We start from the raw sequence: 26,596 nt of genomic DNA on the forward strand, positions 1-26,596 counted from the left end.
GCCCTGCGCGAGCCCGCGATTTCTTCTGGGTCACTGTGAGGTGGCCGCCATTTGTGCCCTGCTGTGTGTGGCTCGTAGTTCTGGGCTGGGCTTTCAGTCCTCCAGGCCTTTGCTTTAGGGCCGTGTTCTCGCGTTTCTTTAGCGTCTCAGAAGCACGTGTCTTTCCAGAATACGGTTTCATTGGGAGGTGAAGGTCAATGCGGAGCTGTCCGGTAAGGTGAGTAAACAGCCAATTTCAAGTGTGTGTGTGTGTGTGTGTGGTGGGGGAGTGGGGGCGACTTTTTCAGTTTCTTCTAACGTCGGCGACGTGGGTTCCCGGCCGGCACTTGGTCAGGCCCTTCCGTTAGCGGTACTGTACACGGATTCTCGGCAGAACCCGAACTTGTTTCCGTTGGGAACGAGAAAGCAGTGACGCACTTTTGCCCGGCCTCCCGGGGAGGCTGTGGGGCGCAGGTTGTGTGCAAGGCTGCGCTCCGTTACCACCACCCCCGTCTCTTCCTGGGACTCTTCTGACCTTTCTAATGAGGAAACAAGAAGCCGAGAGGTGGCCGAGTTAGGGCTGTGGAGTTCGGCGTTCTTTACAGTTGTGTCTTTCTCGAGCCTCAGTCCTCTGGGTACTGTTCTCTGTTCGCCTTTTTGCCTTTTTCTTCGTCTCAGAAATGTCAAGGGAAGCAGTTTATCTTCGAGATGGACCGACCATCTAGAAAAGAGGAGCGCTTTGATGTGGGGAGTTGCCAGAACTTATTCGCTAAACAAAAATGAAGTTTGTATTTGCCTCATTTTCAGTGCAGCTAAAGTAGTTTTTTTCTTTTAAATGATATCATATCATCAAAATGTATATTGTTTATTCAACTTTCCAAACTTACAAAGTTTTTTAAGTTCTCGAAGTTCAGAAATGTGTCATTTAGACTAAAGGAGAGGTATTTCTTTTTTTTAAACGACACTCACTTACCTTCAATGAGACACCTCTCAAATTATAACAATACTTAAACAGTGACTATAAAATTACAAACTTATAATTTTTGTATTTTGGGAAAATGTTACCATTTATTATCACAAACTTAAGTGCCTTTTTCTATTTTCTTGTTTCCGAAGAAACTTTTGTTTAGAATTTTTTAAATATTAGCTATTAATTGTATGATTTATGTGCTCCTCAGATGCCTTATGGTGAAATTGAAGCTAAATCCTTGGGATATGGGCAAGATCTAACAAGTGAACCATGCCATAAAAAATTGAAGTTAACCCAAGAGTCTTTTGTTTTCCCCCATCATGGTAGTTCTAATTTTCACAGAGTCCAAGATAAAGTTGGAAATGATTGGATCCCTTTGACCATTATTGATGTCAGAGGACATAGTTCTCCTCAGGAGGACATTGCCAAAACTACAGGTTTGCTGAAACCTATGCATGATGAGAGGCCTGCTGATAGACCAGCTGTTAAATCCATTGATTCACAAGTTTTACAGGCTGCAAGTCCTCCATTGGTATCCACAGATGATGAGATATATAGCACAAGTAAAGCATTTATAGGACCCATTTACAAACCCACTCAGGAAAAGAAATGTAAGGAAAGGAAGAATCAAGCAGACACTATCATTGGAATAGATGGCAAAGGAGGACAAGAAGAGAAACAGAAATTTAACTGCAAAAAATCAGAGATTGATAATGAGTTATTCCAGTTTTACAAAGAAATTGAAGAGCTTGAAAATGAAAAAGATGATTTGGAAGGCAGTTGTAAGGAACCTGAACCCTCTGAGGAACAATTTATTTCATATTACCAAGGCCATGATAATGGTCTGATCAAATATGAAGAAGAAAAGAAAAGAGATTTTACTAATGCTCTTCAGTCACATTGTGGTTATCAACAGTACATGGGGAATGAGCCAGGCAAATATTCTTGTCGTGGACAAGAAATACCTACATTTTGTGATGTGTCCTTTACTTCCTTCAGGCCTGAATGGCAATCAGTGCATTCTTTTATAGTACCCCGAGGTCCTCCTCTTCCCAGTTTTAACTATTTAAATATTCAAAGATTCAATGCTCCACCAAGTCTATCAAATATTTTCCATGCCCAAGATGGTCCTCAGATTCGAAATGGATGTTATGTAAATAATTGTCATATTAATTGGAATTGTTTGACTTTTGATCAAAACAATGAATATACTGACTATAGTGAGAATGTCATTAGTGATCTTCCCTATGGAAATGGCTACACTGTACAAGATGAGTATGTGAATAATGGTTTCTGTGAAACCAGTGAAGGATGCTGGAAAGATCCTTTGATGGGCAAGCATAATAGAACAGACAGGTTTATGAACCAGCAGTTTCAAGAGGAAAAGTTAAATAAATTACAGAAGTTACTTATTCTTTTAAGAGGCTTGCCTGGTTCTGGGAAAACAACATTATCTCGGTAAGTAAAGGATACCAAGTGAATACTTGGCAATTCATTACTTTAAAATCATAAATGATAGTAGTGATAATTATTGACAAATGTTTTTGTTTCTAGTAGAAAATTTTTGTTATTCATGAAAGTGGCATCTGACAGTGTAAATATTTTTAAAAGATATTTTCTGATAGAGGAAAGACGAATTGGCATATCTATATTAATTTGCAAAGGTCTTTAATAATAAATACACCATTATATTTTAATAATAACAAAAAATCCATGTGTAATTATGACAGTGGTGAAAGCAAATGCTATTTGAGAACTGTGCTGGCCTTCACTTTTAAGTCCGATATTTAAGAAGAGTTGGGCTTTGACTCAGCTGTTTCACTTTATGACCATGGTTTTGCTGTCTGTTAATAGGATGAGTCATACTTGAGAAGCAAATGAGATGACCCAAGGAGAGTAATTTTGAGCATGTTTCAAGCACTGTGCTCTGTTCATACCATTGACTGGCAGAGAGAACCCTTTTTTGTTTGTTTGTTTCTTTGGATTTAAGGAGTGGGCAAAGAAGGTTTACAATTGTTTGTATGGAAAAATAATACAACAATTAATAAATAATAATACAAGAATAAACTTTCTCATACAACTGTAAATCTACTTTTGCCCACCCCTGTATGAATTAATGGAGTTAGAACTGGTGATGTTTTATCTGACAAAAAAATATTTCAAATTCATGTTTTTGTTTACATTTTTTAAAAAGAATATTGTTGCACACAAATACATTTTTGCAGTTGTGAAAAATAACACACAGAAATACAATACAAATTCTTTACAATACAAGATGATGGAATGTTTATGCCAGAGAAGGAGAAAAAGAAAATTTATGTGGTATCTTCGGGGGAAGATAAAGAATTCCAAGAAACCATTTTGTAAATATTTTATATTTACTTGAAAGACAAACCTGAGCAGTCTAAACAAAAGTTTCTTTAGAAGCAAGAAATTAGAATAAGATTAAATTTATGATATAGACATTTCAAACTAGATTGTAAGCTGTGATCATTGTAAGTAAATTTTAAGTTTATTTTAGGTCTTTTTGATTCCTCTTTAGTGAAGATTTTGTGAAGATGAAATTACAGTTCTTTGGAAAAGATAGAAATTAGAAGTGAAGTCACAAACATGGGCACTTTTCTAGATTTAGAATATAATAGAAAAAAGTACTCGTTGAAATTTGGAAATTTGATCAAGGGATCTTCTAGCTAGGGACAGCTGACTAAGATTTAGAATAAACATAAGAAAGATTAGGTTTGGGACAACATATTGGAGTATGTTGAAACTGAAGATGAGTAAAATAGTGGTAATTCATTATAATTTCAGGGAGATGGTTGTAGTGGGAGGTGATAAAATTGATAATATGTAGTATGTATATTTTTAAGGGATTGGGTACGTATGTTATAAGAATGGAAGTTATAATAGAAATTACCATTTGTGTCACAATTTACAATTTGCAGAGTACTTTCATATATAAAAATCTTGAGATGGGTTGTATTCTTTTCATTTTATAGAATAAGCAGAGGCTAAAGAGAATAAATTCAACTTAAGGGACTTGGGAGAATTTTCTAAAACTGGTAAAAGAACAAGCTAGGGATATCAATGATAGTGTTTCTTCCCTACTCCTTTACTTTAGTATCTGATGCCTGAATAGCCCTGTGTGTGACTCCTGACTTGGAGAAGCTTGGTTAAAGAACCAGGAATATCTCTTTAGGTCAACAATCTATACCAGCCGTGGGCAAACTACGGCCCGCGGGTGGGATCCGGCCCGTTTGAAATGAATAAAACTGTTGAAAAAAAAGACCATACCCTTTTATGTAATGATGTTTACTTTGAATTTATATTAGTTCACACAAACACTCCATCCATGCTTTTGTTCCGGCCCTCCGGTCCAGTTTAAGAACCCATTGTGGCCCTCGAGTCAAAAAGTTTGCCCACCCCTGATCTATACTAATAAAAGGGTAATATGCTAATTAGACTGGGTCAACCGGCCATCTTCTGGACGTCTGACTTCCTTCCGGACAAAGCCATGGTGATGAGGGCTGTGGCAGAGGCAGTTAGGGGCGATCAGGCCCGCAGGGGAGGGCAGTTTGGGGGCAACATCAGGCCTGCAGGGGGTTAGGGGCAATCAGGCCGGCAGGGGAGGGCAGTTGGGGGCGAGATCAGGCCAGCAGGGGAAGGCAGTTGGGGGTGAGATCAGACCAGCAGGGGAGGGCCATTGGGGGCGAGATCAGGCCAGCAGGGGAGGGCAGTTAGGGGCGATCAGGCAGGCGGAGGCAGTTAGAGGCGATAAGGCTACAGGGGAGAGCAGTTGGGGTCAAGATCAGACTGGCAGGGGCGGGCAGTTGGGGGCGATCAGACTGGCAGGGGCGGGCAGTTGGCGATCAGGCAGGCAGAGGCAGTTGGGGGCGATCAGGCAGGCAGAGGCAGTTGGGGGCGATCAGGCAGGCAGAGGCAGTTAGGGGCGATCAGGCAGGCAGAGAGGTTAGGGGCGATCAGGCAGGCAGGCAGGCAGAGGGGTTGGGGCATTCAGGCAGGCAGGCAAAGGCAGGTAGGGGCAATCAGGCAGACAGGCAGGTGAGCGGTAAGGAGCCAGTGATCCCATATTGCTAGAGCGGTGTCCAGCAGTCAGACATCCCCCAAGGGGTCCCCGATTGGAGAGGCTGCAGGCTGGGCTGAGGGGAACCTTTCCTCCCCACTCCCCCTCCCCCATGCACGAATTTTTTTAATAAAGCAGGATTGTTTGTTTGGTATTGGATATAAAGCCACATACTCTCTGGTGAGGAACCTATTCTATATGTATAAAAGTCTAAACGACTGAACGCCTGAATGACCAGTCAACCGGTCGCTGTGACATGCACTGACCACCAGAGGGCAGACACAACGCAGGAGCTGCCCCCTGGTCGTCAGTGCACTCCCGCAGCGGGAGCGCCACTCAGCTGACCTATGGGCGCCAGAGACGGCTCACAGCTGGCTGCTGCAGCCTGGAGACCACAGCGGAGCCCCAGCGAGCCTACTGAGCGGCGGCAGGCACAGCGGGGAGCAGCAGGCGGCGTTGGATTGCAGGTTTCAGTCCAATCCCCACAGGCTACACCAAGGGACCCCACCGGTGCACAAATCTGTGCACCAGGCTTCTAGTGGCTTTATAAACTAGTTAGCTTTCAAAATGAGTATTGAAGAAAGAAAGGTCCCTTGATCAATTTGGTAGATCAGAGTTGAGTTGATTTGGAGCATTAAATTAAAAGAGTAGTGTTTCATATTGATATGTGGTAATTAGTGTAGGTAGATAAAATTCAAATTCTTTGGGGAATTATTCAAGCTCCTTCTTTAATTTAGTCTTTACCCACCTCTCCATCTTCATATCTATTTGCATTGAACTGGTACCTGCCCTCCATTGCAAGAGACATAATACTTCTCCATTCATTGTTCTCAGGACTTTCATTATTCAAAGGTTCTCTTTAAATGTTCACTTTTTGAAGTTTTGGCTTAGCTCAGCCCTCAGTAATTTCTTTTCTGAACTCAGTATTTGCCATTACCACTCTTTGCATTTAACGTAAGCTGCACAATACCTTTCTATTTGTTGATAATTGACCTAAGCCACTTGGTTAAAAGTGGCTGAGGCTTAGTTGTTTGTTTATCCACAACTTTACTAATACATTTTAATGAAATCAGTCTTGGGTTAAATTCTGACACAAGTACAGACTTTACGTATTTATGAGTAAGCTAAAGTGCCAGCTCTTTGTCCATTTAGGCAAACAACACTTTGATGAAAGGTTCATTTGAGGCAATTTCAACAATATTCTAGAGGTATAATTTTATTACTACTGTAGTTGGCAACAGCCAAAACAGAATCCTGACTAAGTGGATGACAAAGGACGGTTTAGGGATCAAACATTGAGTGCTATTTCCATAGTGTGGGCTATAGATTTTGCAAGCTTCTTATACCCTGTTCATGCAAGGAGGAGGGGTAAATCTAAAATATTTTAGCTAACCCACATTTTCTTAAAAAAATTTTTTATTGATTTTTAGAGAGAGAAGAAGGGAGAGGGATAGAGAGATAGGAACATCAATGATGCAGGAGAATCATTTGATTGGCTGCCTCCTGCACACCCCCCTGTTGGGGATGGAGCCTGCAACCTGGTTATGTACCCTGACCAGGAATTGAACCAGTGACCTCTTGGTTCATGGGTCAACACTCAACCACTGAGCCACACCAGCTGGGCTAATCTTTACCCACTTTTTACACTCTACTGATTTCACCAATGAGAAAGTGTATTTTCATAAATAGGCTATTTCATTATTAGCAAAATGTCTGGAGTTGATCAGATATAAAAGATAATTGACGCACTTGGGAGGAGAGAAGATGCTACACTGCTGGCTTTGAAGATGAAAGAAGGGACTGTGATCCAAGATACTTAGGTGTTCTTTAGAAGCTGGGAAGGGCAAGGAGACAGATTCTCTTTTAGGGCCTCAAGGAGGAACACCAGCCTGCCACCCCTTTATTTTAGCCAGTGAAAGTGATTTTAGACTTTGGACCTTCAGAACTGTAAGATAATAATAAATCTGTATTGTTTTAAGCCACTAAGTATGTGGTGTTTTGTTACAGCAGCATGGGAAACTACTATATTGTAGTTTAAAGAGAGATGGGAGGATGTTCCTACCCCCCACCCCACCCCCTGCTTTTGAGGGAGAGCTTGGTTTAAACTCCAGAGGAAAGATTTACCTTTCCTTATGTAGGTTTCTATTCTTAATTCAAGGAGTGTGCAGAGAGTGAACTGCCCAAGTAAAGTTGTCTTGGGCTATGGGTATGCAAGGCCACTCAGTACATAAGGAGATAAAAGGTTCATGAAGTGTCAGTTTTTACTCAGATTTTTCTGGAAAGTCACTTATAGTTTTAAATGCACATGGATGTATTTAAGAAAATAATATACAGTTCTTAGAAATTTCATAACTAAACCATGAAAATTGGGTATCCTAGTAGACCATTTGGGGAATAAGGTTCCCAAAACAGAGTTTAAGGAACAGCATTGTTCCTTAAATGAAAAAGTATAAGCACATAGTGCATTATCCATGGCTGTGTAACAAATTACCCTAAAACTGAGTTGTTAAAGCAACAAACATGTATTGTCTCTCAGTTTCTGAAGGACAGGAATCTGTGTGCAGTTATCTGGGTGCCTCTGGTTCAAGGTCTCTAACATCCTGTGATCAAGATGTTGGCTAGGGCTGTGTTCTGATCTGAAGGCTTTGTCTTGGGGAGGATCTGCTTGGAAGGTTTCTCACGAGGTTGTTGACAACACTTGGTTTTTCTTGAGCTTTTGGATTGAGGACCTAAGTTGCTGGCGGTAGGCCACAGACTCCCTCAGTTCTTTGCTACTTAGACCGATTCACAACTTGTTGAGGGAAACTGAGCCATCCCTGAGCCCAAGACAGAAGCTACTTTTTTCCAGTAATCTAAACTCAGAAGCAAAATTTCATCACCTCTGCCATATTTTTTTAATTAAATCTTTATTGTTGAAAGTATTACATATGTCCCCCTTCTTCCCCTAGTAACACCTTCTATCCTGCACTCATCCCCACCCCAGGCCTTCAGCACCCTATTGTCTGTGTCCATGGATTATGCATATATGCATACAAGTTTTTTGTTTGATCTCTTTCTACCCACCCATCCCCACCCCATCTTCCCTCTGAGATTCCACAGTCTGTTCAATGCTTCTATGTATCTAAATCTATTTTGTTCATCAGTTTATTTTGTTCATTAGATTACACATATAAGTGAGATTATGTGATACTGGTCTTTTTCTGACTGGCTTATTTCGCTTAGCATAATACTCTCCAGGTCCCTCCATGCTGTCTCAAAGGGTAAGAGATCCTTTTTTATGACTGCATAGTATTCCATGGTGTAAATGTACCACAGCTTTTTTTTTTTAAATATATTGATTTTTTACAGGGTGGAAGAGAGAGAGATAGAGAGTTAGAAACATCGATGAGAGAGAAACATTGATCAGCTGCCTCCTGCACATCCCCCACTGGGGAAGTGCCCACAACCCAGGTACATGCCCTTGACCGGAATCGAACCCAGGACCTTTCAGTCCGCAGGCCAACGCTCTATCCACTGAGCCAAACCGGTTTCGGCACCACAGCTTTTTTATCAACCCTTCTACGGATGGGCACTTGGGCTGTTTGCAGGTCTTAGCTATTGTAAATTGTTCTTCTATGAACATAGGAGTGCATACATTCTTTCTGATTGGTGTTTCGAGTCCCTTATGATGTATTCCTGGAAGTGGGATCACTGGGTGAAATGGCAGTTCCATATTTAATTTTTTGAGGAAACTCCATACTGTTTTCCATAATGACTGTACCAGTCTATATTCCCACCAGCCATGTACTCGGGTTCCCTTTTCTTCACATCCTTGACAGCACTTGTCATTTGTTGATTTGTTGATGGCAGTCATTCTGACAGGTGTGAGGTGATACTTGTCATTTTAATTTGCATCTCTCTGATCAGTGACTGAGCATTTTTTCATATGTCTCTTGGCCATCTTTGAAGAAGTGTCTATTTAGGTCCTTTGCCCATTTTTTATTTTGGGTTGTCTCCTTTTGTTAAGTTGTACGAGTTCCTTATATATTTTGGATCTTAACCCTTTATCAGATGTATCATTGCCAAATATGTTCTCCCATACAGTGGGCTCCCTTTTCATTTTGTTGATGGTTTCTTTTGCTGTGCAGTAGCTTTTTATTTTTATGTAGTCCCATTTGTTTATTTTCTCCTTAATTTCCTTTGCCCTAGACTAGTGATGGCGAACCTTTGACACACGTGTCAGAGGTGACACGCGAACTCATTTTTTTGGTTGATTTTTCTTTGTTAAATGGCATTTAAATATATAAAATAAATATCAAAAATATAAATCTTTGTTTTACTATGGTTGCAAATATCAAAAAATTTCTATATGTGACACAGCACCATAGTTAAGTTAGGGTTTTTCAAAATGCTGACACACCGAGCTCAAAAGGTTTGCCATCACTGTTCTAGACAGTGGTCGGCAAACTGCGGCTTGGCAAACCGCGGCTCATGAGCCACATGCGGCTCTTTGGCCCCTTGAGTGTGGCTCTTCCACAAAATACCATGTGCGGGCGCGCACGTACAGTGCGATTGAAACTTCGTGGCCCATGGGCAAAAGTCGGTATTTTGTGGAAGAGCCACACTCGAGGGGCCAAAGAGCCGCATGCCCTGGTTTGCTGACCACGGCCCTAGGATATGTATCTGTAAACATATTGCTACGCGAGATGTCTGAGATTTTGCTGCCTATGGTTTCTTCTAGGATTTTTATGGTTTCATGCCTTACATTTAAGTCTTATATACATTTTGAGTTTATTCTTTTTTTTTTTTTAAATATATTTTATTGATTTTTTACAGAGAGGAAGGGAGAGAGATAGAGAGTTAGAAACATCGATGAGAGAGAAACATCGATCAGCTGCCTCCTGCACATCTCCTACTGGGGATATGCCCGCAACCCAGGTACATGCCCTTGACCGGAATCGAACCTGGGACCTTTCAGTCCGCAGGCCGACGCTCTATCCACTGAGCCAAACCGGTTTCGGCAACATTTTGAGTTTATTCTTGTGTATGATGTAAGTTGGTGGTCTAGTTTCTTTTCTTTTCTTTTTTTTTTTTTTGTGTGTGTATCTGTCCAATGTTCCCAACACCATTTATTGAAGAGACTGTCTCTGCTCCAATGTATGCTCTTGCCTCCTTTGTCAAATATTAATTGAGTGTAATGGCTTGGGTCGATTTCTGGGTTCTCTGTTCTGTTCCATTGATCTATATGCCTGTTCTTGTGCCAGTACCAGGCTGTTTTGAGTACAGTGGTTTTGTAGTATAATTTGATATCTGGTATTGTGATCCCTCTAAGTTTGTTCTTCTTTCTCAAGATTGCTGCAGTTATTCAAAATCTTTTTTGGTTCCATATACATTTTTGGAGTATTGGTTCTAGATCTGAAATATGCTGTTGCTATTTTAATAGGGATCGCATTGAGTCTGTAGGTTACCTAGGATAGTTTGGATATTTTAATTATGTTAATTCTCCCAATCCATGAACACGGTATATTCTTCCACTTCTTTATATCTTCCTCTATCTCTTTTCTCAATATCCTGTAGTTTTCTGAGTACAAATCTTTTACCTCTTTGGTAAAAGTCTATTCCTAAGTATCTTAATTTTTTGTTGAAATGGTAATTGGGGTTGTTTACCTTCTCTTTCAGAGAATTAATTATTGGTGTATAAAAAAGTCATTGATTTTTGGATATTGATTTGTTACCCATCTACATTATCAAGTTCATTGATTAAATCTAGTAGTTTTTTAGTGGAGTCTTTAGGGATTTCTATGTACAGTATGATGTCATCTGCGAACAGTGAGAGTTTTACTTCCTCCTTTGGATGCCTTTTATTTCTTCTTATTTTTTGTTTGCTGTGGCTAGGACTCCCAGTACTATGTTGAATAAGCGTGACGAAAGCAGACATCATCCCTTTCTTGTTCCTGTTCTTTGGGGAAATGGTTTTAGTTTTTGCCCATTGAGTATGATGTTCCCTGTAGGTTGTCATATATGGCCTTTATGATGTTGAGATATGATCCCTCTATTCCACTTTGCTGAGAGTTTCTAAAAAGAGGTGTTGGAATTTGTCGAATGCTTTTTCTGCATCTATTTATAAGATCATGAATTTTTGTCTTTTAATTTGTTTATGTGCTGTATCACATTTATTGATTTGCGAATATTGTACCAGCCTTGTATCCCTGGAATAACGTCCACTTATTCATGGTGTATGATCTTTTTAATATATTGCTGGATCTGATTTGCTAATATTTTGTCGAGTATTTTAGCCTCTATGTTCATCAGGGATATTAGCCTGTAATTTTCTTTCTTTATAGTGTCTTTATCTAGTTTTGGAATTGGGGTAATGCTGGCCTCATTAAAGCAGGTTGGAAATGTTCCTTTCTCTTGTGTTTTTGGAATACTTTGAGGAAGATATATGTTAATTGTTCTTTGAAGGTTTGTGAATCCTTCCAGACCTGGGCTTTTGTTTGATTGGAGTTTTTTTTTTTTTTTTAAATTACTACTTCTATTTCATCAGCTGTTACTGACCTATTCTGGTTTTCTGATTCTTCCTGATTCAGTTTTAGGAGATTGTATTTTTCTAGGAATTTTTCCATTTCATCCACATTGTCCAGCTTGTTGTCATATAATTGTTCATAGTATTTTCTTACCACTCTTTGTACTTCTGGGTTGTCAGTTGTTACTTCACGGTTTTGTTTCTGATTTTATTTATTTGGGTCCTCTTTGTTTCTTGATGCGTCTGCCCAACGGGTCATCAATGTTATTTATCTTTTTAAAGAACCAGTTCTTGGTTTCATTGATTTTTTTTTTGTATTGTTCTTTTAGTCTCTATGTCATTTATTTCTGCTCTAATCTTTATTATTTCCTTCCTTTTACTTACTCTGGGCTTTGCTTGTTCTTTGTCTAATTCTTTAAGTTGTAGGGTTAAGTAGTTTATTATTTGTTTTTTGTTGTTGTTGTTTTTTGTTTGTTTTTTGTTTTTTGAGGTAGGCCTATAGTGCTACAAACTTCCCTCTCAGTACTCCTTTTGCTGTGCCCCTTAGGTTTTGGGTAGTTGTGTGTTTATTTTCATTTGTTTACAGGAAGTTTTTTTATTTCTTTCTTGATCTCATTGGTAACCCATTCATTGTTTAATAACATGCTGTTTAGCCTCCATGTGTTTGAATGTTTTTTAGTGTTTTTACTGTAGTTGATTTCTTTTTTAATTCCATTTTGATCTGAGAAGATGCTTGATATGATTTCAATTTTTGAACTTGTAGAGACATTTTTTTCTAACATGTGGCCTATCTTTGAGAATGACCCATGTGCACTTGAAAAGGATGTTTAATTTGCAGCTTTGGGGTGAAATGTTCTATAAATGTCAATTAAATCCATCTGATCCAGTGTGTCCTTTAGAGGTACTGTTTCTTTGTTAATTTTATGTCTGGAAGATCTATCCAGTGAAGTCAGCAGGGTGTTAAAGTACCCTACTATGATTGTATTGCTGTTAATATCTCCCTTAAAGTCCTGTAGAGCAGAGGCTGCCAACCTTTCAGACCTCACAGACCACCAGTGGTCTGCGGACCACCGTTTGGTGACCACTGCTGTAGAGGTTTTTTTAATATATTTACTAGAGGCCCAGTGCACAAAATTCATACACTGGAGCAGGAGTTCCTCAGCCCAGCCTGCACCCTCTCGCAGTCCGGGACCCCTTGGGGAATGTAGCAGTGTGCCAAGCGGCAGGCAGCCAGGGAGGAACCTGAGTCGGGGCCGGGTACCACTCACACTAATCCCGGTCCGCTACGCCTGCTGCTGTGGAGTTGGGAGTGGCTCCCGCCATGGCAGCTGTGCTCACCAGCCGTGAACCTAGCTTCTGGCTGAGCAGCACTCCCCCTGTGGTAGCTCACTGACCACTAGGGGGCAGCTCCTGTGTTGAGTGGTCAGTGCTGGTCAATGCATGTCATAGTGACCAGTCGACTTTCTGCCCCCTGGTGGTCAGTGCATATCATAGTGACTGGTCGACCAGTTGACTTTCTGCCCTTGGTGGTCAGTGTACTTTATAGCGAGCGGTTGAGTGGCCTTAGAATATCATTAGCATATTATATTTTGATTGGTTGAACGGACAACTAGACAACCAGACACTTAGTATATTAGGCTTTTATTATATAGGATGTGCTCTTATATTGGGTGCATATATGTTTACCAGGATTATATTCTCTTCTTGGATCAATCCCTCTAGTATTATATAGTGACCTTTTGTCTCTTGTGATGGCCTTCATTATGAAGTCTATTTTGTCAGATAATGAGTATTGCTAACCCGTGTGTGTGTGTGTGTGTGTGTGTGTGTGTGTGTGTGTATGTGTGTGGTTTTTGTTTTCATTTTCATCATGAAACTTTTTCCCCATTCCTTCACTGTCATCCTGCGTGAGTTTTTGTTCTGAGATGGGTCTCTTGTAGATAACATATTTATTTGGGTCATGTTTTTGTGTCTAGTCAGCTACCCTATGTCTTTTGAGTGGAGCATTTAACCTATTTATGTTTACGGTTATTGTTGATAGGTACTTATTTATTACCATTTTAATTTTTATGCCTATTTTTATCTCTCTTTTTTCTCATTACAGCAGTCCCTTTAGCATATCTTGCAGTGCTGGTGTGGTGGTGAAAAACTCCTTAGGCTTTTTATTTGTCTGGGAAGCTCTTTTTTTACTATCTATTTTGAATGGTAGCATTGCTGGATATAGTAATCTTGGTTTCAGATCTTTGCTTTCCTTGAGTACCTTGCTTTACCTTGAGTACTTCGTGCCATTCCCTTCTGGCCTAAGTTTGTGTTTTGTTTGTTTGTTTGTTTGTTTTTTTAAATATATTTTATAGATATTTTACAGAGAGGAAGGGAGAGAGATAGAGAGTTAGAAACATCGATGAGAGAGAAACATCGATCAGCTGCCTCCTGCACATCTCCTACTGGGGATGTGCCCGCAACCCAGGTACATGCCCTTGACTGGAATCGAACCTGGGACCTTTCAGTCCGCAAGCAAACGCTCTATCCACTGAGCCAAACCGGTTTCGGCATGGCCTATAGTTTTTGATGAGAAATCAGGTGTCAGCCTTATGAGAGCTCCTTTGTAGGTAACAGTTTGCTTTTCTCTTGCTTTTAGCTTCTCTCTTTGTCTTGAAATTTTGGCATTTTAATTATGATGTGTCTGGGAGTTGGCATGTTTGGGTTCTTCTTGCTTGGGACTTTCCTTCATCAGGTTAGGGAAATTTTCTGCCATTATTTCTTCAAACATATTTTCTAGCTTTTGCTCACTTTCTTCTCCTTCTGGCACTCCTATTTTGTAGATATTGTTTCATATCAAGTTGTCTCACATTTCCCTTAATCTGTCCTCTTGTTTTTTAATTGTTTTTTCTTTTTGGTTCTCTGATTTATTTTTTTCTACCATGTCTTCTAATTCACTGATCCAATCATCAGCTTCCCCTAATCTGCTGTGTATTCCTTCCACCATGTTCTTTATTAGTGCTGTACTATTCTTCATAATTACTGTATCTTTTCTCATGCTGTAGAGCATCTTTGCTATCATTATTCTGAACTCTGTCTAATAAATTTATTCATTTCATTTAGCTTTTCTTTTGGAGAATTCTCTTGTTCTTTTGTTTCAGGTGTTTTTGTTTATTTCCCCATTTGGGCTGTCTGTGTTCATGTCTGTGTATTAGGTGGATATGATATTACTTCCAATCTCTAATGCAGGACAATGTCAGACACTGTTTGAGACTGTTCTTGAGTACCATTTGGAACAGCAATCCACAGCTTGTGGCTCCCTCTGCTGTGGCTGGGTGCCTTTAAAAAGGACCAAGATGTGCACCACTGCCTGCTTTTCCTAGCCCTGGGCCCAGAAGGTGATCAGGCAAAGACTCAAAGCCTCCAGAGATTCTTCTCTGCCAGCAGTCTGATTGTTATCAGCCTTGATTAGCCTGAGTATATATTTATGATTTCAGAGAGGAAGAGAGAGGGTGAGAGAGATAGAAACATCAATGATGAGGGAGAATCATTGATTGGCTGCCTCCTGCATGTCCCCTACTGGGGATCAAGCCCACAGCCTGGGCATGTGACCTCCTGTTTCATAGGCCAGTGCTCAAACCACTGCACCACACTGGCTGGGCCTCTCTGACACTCTTGAATGCTTATTAATCTCGCTACTTGAAAATTTAACATAATCATATTGTGAAAATAAAGCTTGGTTGCCTTGTTCTGAGTGTATTCTTTTATTTAGTGTTATTTCATTTAGTAATTTAATGTCTTAAAAAACTGAAGTTTGATTATACTGTGGAGGATCACTGGTTGTTTCACAACATTAAGCCTCAAGCTATTTCTGAATCCTACTTGTTGGTTTTACATTTGTGCTTCATGGAAATAAATTTATCAGAGCTATCCTGGTTTAAATACAGTTTTCCACAAGTGAATTGCTTGCTTAGGCTTACTTGCCCTTTAGGTTATCTGCTGCACTATATTTAGGCAATTTTAGACACCAAATACACATTCACTAAAGTAAAAATATGGACAATAGTTGACATAATTTTAGGATTGGTTGAAAGACTGTTTTTAAAAAGTTTTAATATAAATGCTGCTTTAAAAAGTTTTTGGAACTGGCTCTGACTGTACATTTAAGTGTGAAATGATATTTGAAATCTGCAAGGTTTTGAAGGTTCAGCTCCTGTGCTATTCTGTTTGCAATATACTTACAGGTATGTACCTAAAATTCATTTACTAAGCTTTGCTCATGGCTATAGATTTTATAAATGGCACTTTATGATTTCTTTTATTAACAGAATTCTGCTTGGGCAGAGTCGTGATGGCATTGTGTTCAGCACTGATGACTATTTTCACAATCAAGATGGGTACAGGTATAATGTTAATCAACTTGATGATGCCCATGACTGGAACCAGAACAGAGGTTTGTTTGGGCCCAAGTCTCCTGTGATAGAATATTTGACTAGGAGTCAGAGGACCTGGATTTTTTTTTTTAATATAGTTTTATTGATTTCAGAGAGGAAAGGAGAGGGAGAGAGAGATATAGAAACATTAATGATGAGAGAGAATCATTGATTGGCTGCTTCCTGCATCCCCCCTACTGGGGATCAAGCCCACAACCCGGACATGTGCCCTTAACCAGAATCGAACCCAGGACCCTTCGCAGGCTGACGCTCTATCCACTGAGCCAAACCAGCCGGGGCTGGATTTATATATTCCTGACTTGACTTCTACCAGCTGAATGACTTTCATAAGCCATTTGAACATCTTTGAGACCCAATTTTTTCATCTACTAGAAGCAGTGATACTTGCAAGGTTGTTGTGAAAATCAGAGACTTTAGGTAAAATATTTTGTAAACTAAATAGTGTACCAATATAAACTGGTAAAATAAAGGGTGGGGTATTTTGGTAGGCTTTATTTTATATCTCTTGAATAAATTCAGAGAACTGATACTATAGTTATGTATTTCAAAAAGTTATTTCCCTAAGAGTAATGTTATTGTTTTTTAAGGCTTAATATAATGCTGTGAATATTAGAAGTTTTTTTCATTGATATTACTCCATGAAAAATCTATTTAATACATTTTTTAGAAACACATGGGTCAATTTCTTTTCACCATGGAATAATGCTTCTTAATCTTGGCTGCACATTTTAATTACTTTGGGACCTTTTTAAAAAAATCTATGTCTGACCCAGATTAGGTCGCTGAGTTGGTTAGAGTGTCATCTTGTACACCAGAAAGTTGCAGGTTCGATTCCTGATCAGGGCCATGTACCTAGGCTGTGGGTTAGATCCCCTGTCCAGTTTTATGTTTTAATTGTTAATGATTGGTCTCTCTCTCTTTCATTTCTCCCTCTTTCCCCCCTCCCCACCCCCCACCCCTCATTAAAAAAAAAAAAAAAAAAAGAAAACACGTATGCCTGAGTTAGCCCCAGAGATTCTGGTTTAGTTGGTCTGGAGTGGATCTAAGCATTGGTATTTTTTTGAAAGTTACTCAGGCATTCTATGTTGCAGTCAGATTGAAAACTTGGTCTAGAACTACGTAATTAAATGCATATAGTATAAGTTAATTTATTTTTTAATAGATGAAGAATGCATTGATAATTAAACAAATTCATTTTATTAAGAGAAAATGTAAACCTAGAGTCAGGAGATTATAATGAATCCCATATACTCATCACTCAGAATTATCAGTTACCATATCAGTTGCTATATTGACTTTATTTTTGTTTTCACTCCTCACCTTTTCTAATTACTAAAGCATTTTGAAATAATTCTAGACATTATACTTTATGCATTTCAAATTAACCACCTTCTTACTTAATGTTATTTAAATATGGTACCATCATCACACCTAAAAAAAACCCATACAATTCCTTGACATCATGTAATATCCAGTCTGTAATCCAATTTCCCCTATTGTCTTAACAACTGTTTGTACTTACAGTTGTTTTGTGTGAATCAGGATCCAAACAAGGTCCTTGCAGTACATTAGGTTTTATGTTTGTTTTAATTGTTAATGTGTAGCATTTTCTCTTCTTTTAACCCTTATACCATTTATTTGTTGATGACATTTGGTTGTTTGCCCTGTAGAATATCCCATATCCTGTAGTTGTCTATTTGCTTCCTTCTGTCAATGTAAGAAATGTCCAAACTTGTAAGAATTTTTATGTTTATTTGAGCCAAACTGACTACAATTGCCAGGAAGCAAAATCTCAACTTTGAGAAAATGCTCCAGAAAAATAGCATATTTACTACTTATTTTATACATCACCATCAAAGGGGAAGATGTATGGGGTTACATGAAATCCACTGCTCATAGATTAGGGAGTTGGGATAAAGCAAAGTGGGGAAATCTCTGAGATTGGATAAACAGTAAAACAGACACCACACTTCTTTTACATTGGTGGGTATAGGATGGTTAACAATTAACATTTACAGCACATAGAGATGGTATGTGGGAAAATAATATAACAAAGGGGTTCTGTGGTCTGGTGCTCTGGTGGGAGATTATGCCCTGAGGGGTCTGGGAAAGGGGGGATTATTCTGACTTTCCAAAGGCATGTTATTGTAGGTGCAAAGAGACAATAAACTGGCTCAATTAAGGTAAAGATTAACCTTTGTCAAGGAAGCTACCATCCTAGGTTATGACTGCCTACCATGACTTGCTTTTAGTTAGGAAGTTTTAATTTCAGACCATCCTATATGGTTGCTTTAGGTCTCTTGAGTGTGTAAGGCTGCCATGCAGGCCTCCCCTGAACTTGTCAGGTTTCGTTTGTGGCCCCTTTTTCGTCCACACATATGGTAACTATTTAACTTGTTTCTCTTTCCTCTATATTGCTTTAAATAGAAGTTAAGTGTGTGCAGGATGCAATTGATCGATGTGTCTCTCTCACATAGGTGTTTCTCTCTGTGTGTCTCTCCCCCTCCCTTCCACTGTCTAAAAATCAATTGGAAAATATCCTTGGGTGAGGATTAACAAAACACAAAAAAGAGGATTACTTATATTCAACTTTTTTTGCAGGGGGTAAGCAAAGTCTGGTTATCTCATTTTTAGTGATGCTAAGAATGATCAGTGTTAACATTTTGGCAGGTGGTGATGTGAAAGAATTCACTACTAAAAGAAGAGATAGATGCAGAAAGTTTATTTTTACTTACCTGGAAGGGAAAGGGCCAGTGCATTGCTAACCAATACAAGGGCAGGTAAACAGCTGCCATTACCCTTTTTTTTAAAAAAAATATATTTTATTGATTTTTTATAGAGAAGAAGGGAGAGGGATAGAGAGTTAGAAACATCGATGAGAGAGAAACATCGATCAGCTGCCTCCTGCACACTTCCTACTGGAGATGTGCCCGCAACCAAGGTACATGCCCTTGACCGGAATCGAACCTGGGACCCTTGAGTCCGCAGGCTGACGCTCTATCCACTGAGCCAAACTGGTTAGGGCTGCCATTACTCTTTTAAGGAGTAATGGCTGTTGTTGCTAGGTGACAAGGAAGGGAGGGGGATTTGGGGCTGAGACAGTCTGCAGATGGACTAGGGTGGTGTCTTTTCAGTATTTTTCCTAAGCCCGTAAAACATGCTTAGAGTAAAAGTTATGAAGACTCAAAAGAAGCTTGTTTGAAGAGGAGGGGGAAGGGAACTTTCTACTAACTAAAGAATTCTCAGTGCAAATTATCCTTGAGTTGCAAAAATAGCAGGGAAGAGGGGTATGCAAGAATGTAGCCTTGAAAGTAACTTGTCTTGCAGTTTGTACAGAGGGTCTAGTTGAATCAGAGAAGCTAACAATCTTGGGGTTTAACAAGTGCTTCTCATAAATTGTGGAAGGCTACAACAAGGAAAAAGAAAGGCTTTTTTTCTGTTTTTACAAGTAGCTTCAAAGGGACAACCTCTTCCCTCCATTACCAAGTTCTCTGTCAAACTTGTATCTAATGGGTTATCCAACAATGAAATGTTTTCTGAATTAGTTCTTTCATTAAGGGTTGCAAAATGGTGACTTTTCTAGGTCTAGTGTTCCTTCCCTGTTTAGTAGCTAGAATTCTTATGTGATGGAAGTTTCCTCTCAACTGGAACTAGCAACTAGGGCAGCTGTGGGCAAACTACGGCCCGCGGGCTGGATCCGGCCCGTTTGAAATGAATAAAACTATTGAAAAAAAAGACCGTACCCTTTTATGTAATGATGTTTACTTTGAATTTATATTAGTTCACACAAACACTCCATCCATGCTTTTGTTCCGGTCCTCCGGTCCAGTTTAAGAACCCATTGTGGCCCTCGAGTCAAAAAGTTTGCCCACCCCTGAACTAGGGTCACCCTAAAGTACAGTATGTACAGGAAAACAGGATAATGCTATTATTATTATTATTGATTTCAGAGAGGAAGGGAGAGGGAGAGAGAGATGAGATAGAAGCATCACTGATGAGAGAGAAGCATTGATCAGCTACCTCCTGCACACCTTCTGGGATCAAATCTGCAACCCAGGCATGTACCCTTGACTGGAATCAAACCCAGGATCCTTCAGACCGCAGACTGACACTCTATCCACTGAGCAAAACCAGCTAGGGCAGGATAAATGCTTTTTTTCTTAATTTTCAAAATAAGAAATTTCAGGGCGGATTTTTTTTTTAAAATATATTTTTTATTGATTTTCCACAGAGAGGAAGGGAGAGAGACAGAGAGCTAGAAACATCAATGAGAGAGAAACATCGATCAGCTGCCTCCTGCACATCTCCCACTGGGGATGTGCCTGCAACCAAGGTACATGCCCTTGACCAGAACCGAACCTGGGACCCTTCAGTCCGCAGGCCGACGCTCTATCCACTGAGCCAAACCGGTTTCGGCAGGGAGGATATTTTTTATTAAAATGTTTCACTCTGTTACAGTCCATGGTTTCATAGGAAAATTTATTAGTAAATGTCAGAGAAGTTTGATTTTTAAGACTATTTCCTACTATTGGTTTTATGACATTGTAGGATATTTCCAAATATATTAGTGGCATAAAAATCTCAAAAAAATATATTTTTAATTTCTAAAAAATTGCCATAGGATATTATTGCCCAAATAAAATAATGTTGATATTGCAATTCCCCAAAATGTGTGGTGTTATTGGCCTAAAGTTAGGGGAATGAGAATAGGTGATAAGTAGAATGAATATAGGCAGTGGGCAGAGCTGTATACCTTTGGTAGACTGGGAAGTTTGTTTGTGTGGGACATTTTTTCTGTTTGCAGAACTAGTCTAAAATTTTCATTATAAGGTTCATGCCACATGAATTATACTGCTGAACAAAACAGTGATTTCCAGATAATCTACTGGTTTTGTTAGTATAATAAATACTGACTTTTTAAAAGTAATTTCTACCTTTTTTAGGTAGAAAATTGAGAACTAGCAATTAGACATTTTGAAACTAAAGCAGGACTTGTTTTATTTAGGGTAGAATTTCTCTTTTCAACAAATATTTATTGCATCCTTTAAAGGCTAGGCCATATTCTGAGAATGTCTGTCTGTCTCATCTTTATTAGAAGAATCTAAATTCATCTTACACTGCTTATAAATTGAAAACATCTCCAAGGTATCAATATTCTCTTTCTTAAAATATGATAGTTCATTTGTTTAAGAAAATGACACTTATTATTTAGGTATTCATACATTGTTTCTTTAGGAGTTCTATTTTCGTGAAGTGCAGTGCCCTGCAATGTGGTATTGGATGATGATGGCAAATATTCTTACCACCTATAGAATGCTACTTTTGATATCCTAGCAACTCTTCTCAGATCTTTATATGTTGACCAAAGTAAGATCATACTTGCATATTATCTTGCAACTTGCCATTTCCAGTTAACAAATCTCCATCTTTCCATGTCAATAAATGTTCACCTCTTTCCATATTCAGACCATATTCAAATGTAACTTATTCTTGTATTTCCTATAAATGAAAGTTAGTTCTAGACTAAACTCTTCACTAGGTATAAGCACAAAGTATTTTCCCAAAAATGTCCTTTACAGTTAGTCAAAACCAGTATCTGGTCTGGAGAATACACGGGGCATGTGATTGTGTCTCGTAATTCCTTTTAATCTAGCAGAGTCCTTTTTTCCATGGCACTAAAGAGATTGCATAGGTTTGGTTTTCAGTATAGAGATGTAGAAAATTTCTTAGTAATGAAAGTTTAAGTTTTATTTGTGTATTTTAACCCTAATAGTTCTTTGTTTTTATTTTTGTTTTTTAAATTCATTTTTTATTTCAGCTAAACAAGCTATCAATCAGGGGAGATCTCCAGTTATAATAGACAACACTAATACACAGGCTTGGGAAATGAAACCATATGTGGAAATGGTAAATATGAAATATGAGAGCATTTTTATATTTTATTCTTAATAATTTTTTTATATTCTGAAATTTTGGTTACTTTGATCTTTATTATTAAAACATTGTCCTTGTTTTCTAAAGAAATATGAATGTTTACTTAATTTAAAAAATGTGGGAATGGTGCTTATTAAGGAATATGATTATCTTGTTAGTTTTGCCTGGACTTGAAGATAGTAATTAGAATTTTACCAGTTACGTGGCCTTAAAATTTTTGTAAACCATATTATTTTAAAAGTAAAATTTTTCTTGGTGGAGCAAATTTAGAAGTATTATCTAAATGAAATTTGTATCTGCCTTTTTTTTACCTTATAAGAAGTATTCTCTGGGTTTGTGTTTTCTTCCTTTCCTCTGTGTAGGCCATAGGAAAAGGATACAGAGTAGAGTTTCATGAACCTGAAACTTGGTGGAAATTTGATCCTGAAGAATTAGAAAAGTAAGACACTCATTTATTTTGAATATTTTTCTTTTTTCTTTCTTTTCTCCTTTACATGATCAGTGTCCACTAGCTTTGCTTGTCATGTCTTTACTACTTATGATTAGGAACCACTACTTACTTTCTGTTAAGAGCAACATTGACTTTAATTCAGTGTTTTTAAGACATCTTGCTTATTAAATTTTATTAACTTTTTGTTGTAGTTGTTAAGTATGTTTGAGGAAAAAATTAGAACTTTCCCTCTGGTTTTGAGCTAGGCCACTTCTCTGCATATTCCTTCCAACTTCATTGCCTTCCCATTTTAGGTCCCATAACGTTTTTATCTGGTACTTTCATCTTGCTCCCTCTTTTCATCTTTACTACTACAGCTCTATAATCCCATAACCAAGATTCTTGAAATCAATGTGTTTTGGAAATCAGACTTGGGGGTAGTGGGGTGTTAGAAAGGTAATATAGTGATGTCAAAACACCCCCTAGCAGAGTTTGGGCAACTCGTCATAATCCAGTATCTTACTATATCTATGGCAAATCATGACCAAGCAGTCTAAATAGTTAAGAAACACTACATAATCTATTGTCAGTTCAAGAAGATCGTAATCTATTGTCAGTTCAAGAAGATCATGCTGCCAAATGAGTACAGGTCTGGTTATGTTTTACTGCTATATGAGTCAACAAAACCCTGAGTTTTCAGAGCATTTTATGTTTCAGAATTTGTGTTGAGGAATTGTGGACTTGTATTACTTTCAACCCTGCTCTTCTGTTTGTGTTGACCTTTTATCCCTTTCTCCTCACAGTACTGATTTTCCTGACTGTGACTTTTTTTCCTTCACTTTCACACCCCTCCCTCCCTTTTGATAACAACTTTGAGATAAAATTCACATAGATTACAATTTGCCCATTAAAAGTGTACAGTTGTGCAACCATCACCTCCCTTTGTTTTTTAAATCATTTTTATTTGTCACACCTCAGTTTGCCCTCTTCCAGCTTTAAGTGCTATTCTGTGTGGTATCCAACTAATTTAATTATTTCCCCCTTGTCTTTCATTCCTTTGATTACCTTACTTTCCCTTTCTGACCTATATGCCATGTATTTATATATAAATAAATAAACAGATAGATTTACTAATATATGGTATTATTTACCTGCTCTGTGTGTATTGCACCTCAGGTAAAAGAGAAGTTTAAATAATAAAAACATCTGGGTTATGATGAACAAATGAGTTGATGAAATACAATTAGACATTTTTTTCATTTAAGGGACTGTTGAAATTTATTATAATTCTTAATATAAATTGAATTTACAAACTAAAATCAGTTTAACTGATGTCTGGTATAGTTTGCTTTCTTGTATAAAATTGATTGAATCATCAAATTTGTTATCTTGCCACCCTAACCGGTTTTGCTCAGTGGATAGAGCATCGGCCTGCAAACTAAAAGGTCCCAGGTTCAATTTCGGTCAAGGACATGTACCTTGGTTGCAGGCACATCCCCAGTAGGAGATGTGCAGGAAGCAGCTGATCAATGTTTCTCTCTCTCATCAATGTTTCTAGCTCTCTATCCCTCTCCCTTCCTCTCTGTCAAAAGTCAAAATATATTTTTAAAACATTGGTTATCTTGCCAATTTCCAACCTGAGGTCTCTTTTTAGTCTTCTGTCTTCTCTTTCTTTTGCTTGTCTTATCTTTAACATAAGCACCACTATTTTTGAAAATAAACATTCCTTCTGTGTCCTTTTTCTGGGAAAAGTGAATTAGTAAATCTAGAACTATAGCATTAAATGTGTAATACATTTCTGTGTATTTTGCCATGTCCAAGTCAAGTTATAGAAAACTACGAGGATAAATTATAAAAAGTTCTTTGAGGGTCAAGAATAATTTTTAAACTGCTTCTTGTTTTCATAAGTACATAATTCACAGAAAAGTACATAAAATACAAACATAGGACATGTCCTAAAATAAGTTTTAAAAAGTGATAAGTATTTGATGTGGATTTTTGTAAGTCCTACAGATCCACTCAATTCTATAATTCTCAAAACTGACTCTCTCGCCTGGCAGGTGTTGCTCATTGGTTGAGTGTCAACCTATGAGCCAGGAGGTCACGGTTCAATTCCCAGTTGGGGCACATGCATGATCCCCAGTGTGGGGCATGCAGGAGGCAGCCAGTCAATAGTTCTGTCTCATTGTTGATATTTCTCTCTCTCTCCCTCTCCTTTCCTCTCTGAAATCAATTAAAAATATATATCAAAAAGAAAACTGACTTTCATAATATTTTATTTTATTTTTTTAAAAGAAGGGAGATTAATTCAGTGGTTCAGTGAATCAGTAGTTCTGTGTCATGAAGGTATAACTATTTAACATTTTGCTCTGATTTATGGTATCTTTAAACCTTTTAAAAATACTGTTGAAGTTTTTGAGAGAACCAGTATAAATTTTTTGGTATAAAATGCAGGTAAATGAGATGTATCTTCTAATATCTATTTGCTAAATAAAATTTAGAGTTGGTACTCTTACTCTAAAGCAACTTACTCTCTAAGCCTATAAATTCTTTTTAAAAAATTAAAATCTTTTTCTTTTTTGTTAGGAGGAATAAACACGGTGTGTCTCGAAAGAAGATTGCTCAGATGTTGGATCGTTACGAATATCAAATGTCTATCTCTATTGTAATGAATTCAGTGGAACCAGTGCACAAAAGCACACAAAGACTTCCTCCCTCAGAGGAGAAACAGAGGTGGGGAGGCTCTCTAGGCCCACACAATCAAGTATGTGTCACATACAATCAATAAGGTGGCTATTTTCAGCTAATACATTTGTTGCTTGCCCTTAAAAAACATTAATGAGCTTTTCTTGAAGTTTAAAGTTTAGATTAAAAAAAAAAAAAAAGACTACATTGCCTCACAGAAGATGTTCCCAGCAGTTGTTTAAATTCTAAAGTGTAAATAAAAATTATGTAAAATTGTATTTTAAATGTTTTTATAATCTTTTGTTGTGATACTTCAGTTATAATGAAGACACATGCATGCATAGGAACTAGAATGTTTTCTACAATTGAATTTTAAACAAATTTTATCTATTCTGTAAATAGTGTCGAACAGTTTTATAGTTCATACTCCAAACTGACTTTTCATAAAACTTTAGTATTTTTCCTTAAGCACCTTAAATATATAAGAAATACTTCCCTAACTTGTTTGGCTCAGTGGATAGAACATTGGCCTGCAGACTAAAGGGTCCCGGGTTTGATTCTGGTCAGGGGCACGTACCTTGGTTGCAGGCTCGACCCTTGGCCCTGGTCAGGGTGCGTGTAGGAAGCAACCATTTCATGTGTCTCCCTCCCATTGATGTTTTTTCTCTCTCTCCCTCTCCCTTCCATTCTCTAAAAATCAGTGGAAAAATATCTTCAGGTGAGGATTAACAACAAAAAATAAAGTAAAAAGAAATACTTGTGTTTTTTTCTTACTCATAGTATATTCTGACCTTTTATTTTTATTATTTATTTATTTTTGTTTTGTTTTATTAATCCTCACTCGAAGATATTTTTTCCATTGATTTTTTTTTTCCCTCCGTTGATTTTTAGAGAGCTTGGAAGGGATGGAGGGGTAGAGAGAGAGACAATATTTGGAATATAATGAAGCAGAAAACACCCAATTAGAAAAAAATGATAGTATAAGGAGCCTCTGGGACAACTTCGAGTGTACCAACACTCGCATCATGGAAGTGCCAGAAGAAGACAGAAATTGAAAACCTTTAAAAAAAGAAAATAAGAGAAACTTCCCCAAACTGGTGAAAGAAAGAAATATACAACTCCAGTAAATGCAGAGTATCCCAAACAAGATGAACCCAAAGAGGCCTACACCAGACATGTCATAAATAAAATGCCAAAGGTTAACCCTGGCTGATGTGACTCAGTTGGTCATTGTCCTGTGCACCAGAAGATTTGCCAGTTTGATTCCCGTTCAAGGGCACATGCCCAGGTTGCAGGCTCAATCTTTGGTGGGGGAATGTAGGAGGCACCCCATATATGTTCCACTCTCACATTGATACTGTTCTCTCCCTCTCCTCTCCTCTCTAAAAATCAAACTATTCTTTTTAAAAAATGCCAAAGGTTAAATATAAAGAAACTCAAAAAATGGGACATCTATAATACTTTCAACAATAAAGATAAATTTTAAAAAGAGGGAGAATCTCTAAAGCAGAAAGAGAAAAGCAGTTAGTAACCTACTTAGGAAGCTCCCAGAAGACTGTCAGCTGATTTCTTAACAGAA

General features: G+C 38.2%; 1 protein-coding gene across 6 annotated transcripts; it reads left to right on the forward strand.

The window, feature by feature from the left end:
* Positions 1–53: 53 nt before the first annotated feature.
* On the forward strand, positions 54–25,295 carry N4BP2L2 (NEDD4 binding protein 2 like 2). Of its 6 annotated transcripts, XM_059684176.1 has the most exons (6): positions 58–217; positions 1,158–2,407; positions 15,843–15,967; positions 21,787–21,875; positions 22,265–22,341; positions 24,919–25,295. In XM_059684176.1, exons 2-6 carry the CDS (start codon positions 1,158–1,160, stop codon positions 25,118–25,120), a joined length of 1,743 nt encoding a protein of 580 aa, XP_059540159.1. In that variant the 5' UTR covers positions 58–217; the 3' UTR covers positions 25,121–25,295. The 6 variants fall into 6 exon arrangements, with proteins under 6 accessions (XP_059540162.1, XP_059540161.1, XP_059540159.1 ...); XM_059684179.1 differs by lacking the exon at positions 1,158–2,407 and having other exon boundaries at positions 54–217; XM_059684177.1 differs by lacking the exon at positions 22,265–22,341 and having other exon boundaries at positions 24,919–25,054.
* The last annotated feature ends 1,301 nt before the right edge of the window (positions 25,296–26,596 follow it).

Source organism: Myotis daubentonii, chromosome 2 (genome assembly GCF_963259705.1).
Source record: "Myotis daubentonii chromosome 2, mMyoDau2.1, whole genome shotgun sequence".
Classification (NCBI taxonomy): domain Eukaryota; kingdom Metazoa; phylum Chordata; class Mammalia; order Chiroptera; family Vespertilionidae; genus Myotis; species Myotis daubentonii.

Coding starts and splice junctions, on each gene's coding strand:
- N4BP2L2 (XM_059684176.1), top strand. CDS start 1,158: ATGCCTTATGGTGAAATTGAAGCTAAATCCTTGGGATATGGGCAAGAT. Junction 2,408..15,842: donor GGGAAAACAACATTATCTCG/GTAAGTAAAGGA, acceptor TTTTATTAACAG/AATTCTGCTTGGGCAGAGTC. Junction 15,968..21,786: donor TGACTGGAACCAGAACAGAG/GTTTGTTTGGGC, acceptor TTTTTATTTCAG/CTAAACAAGCTATCAATCAG.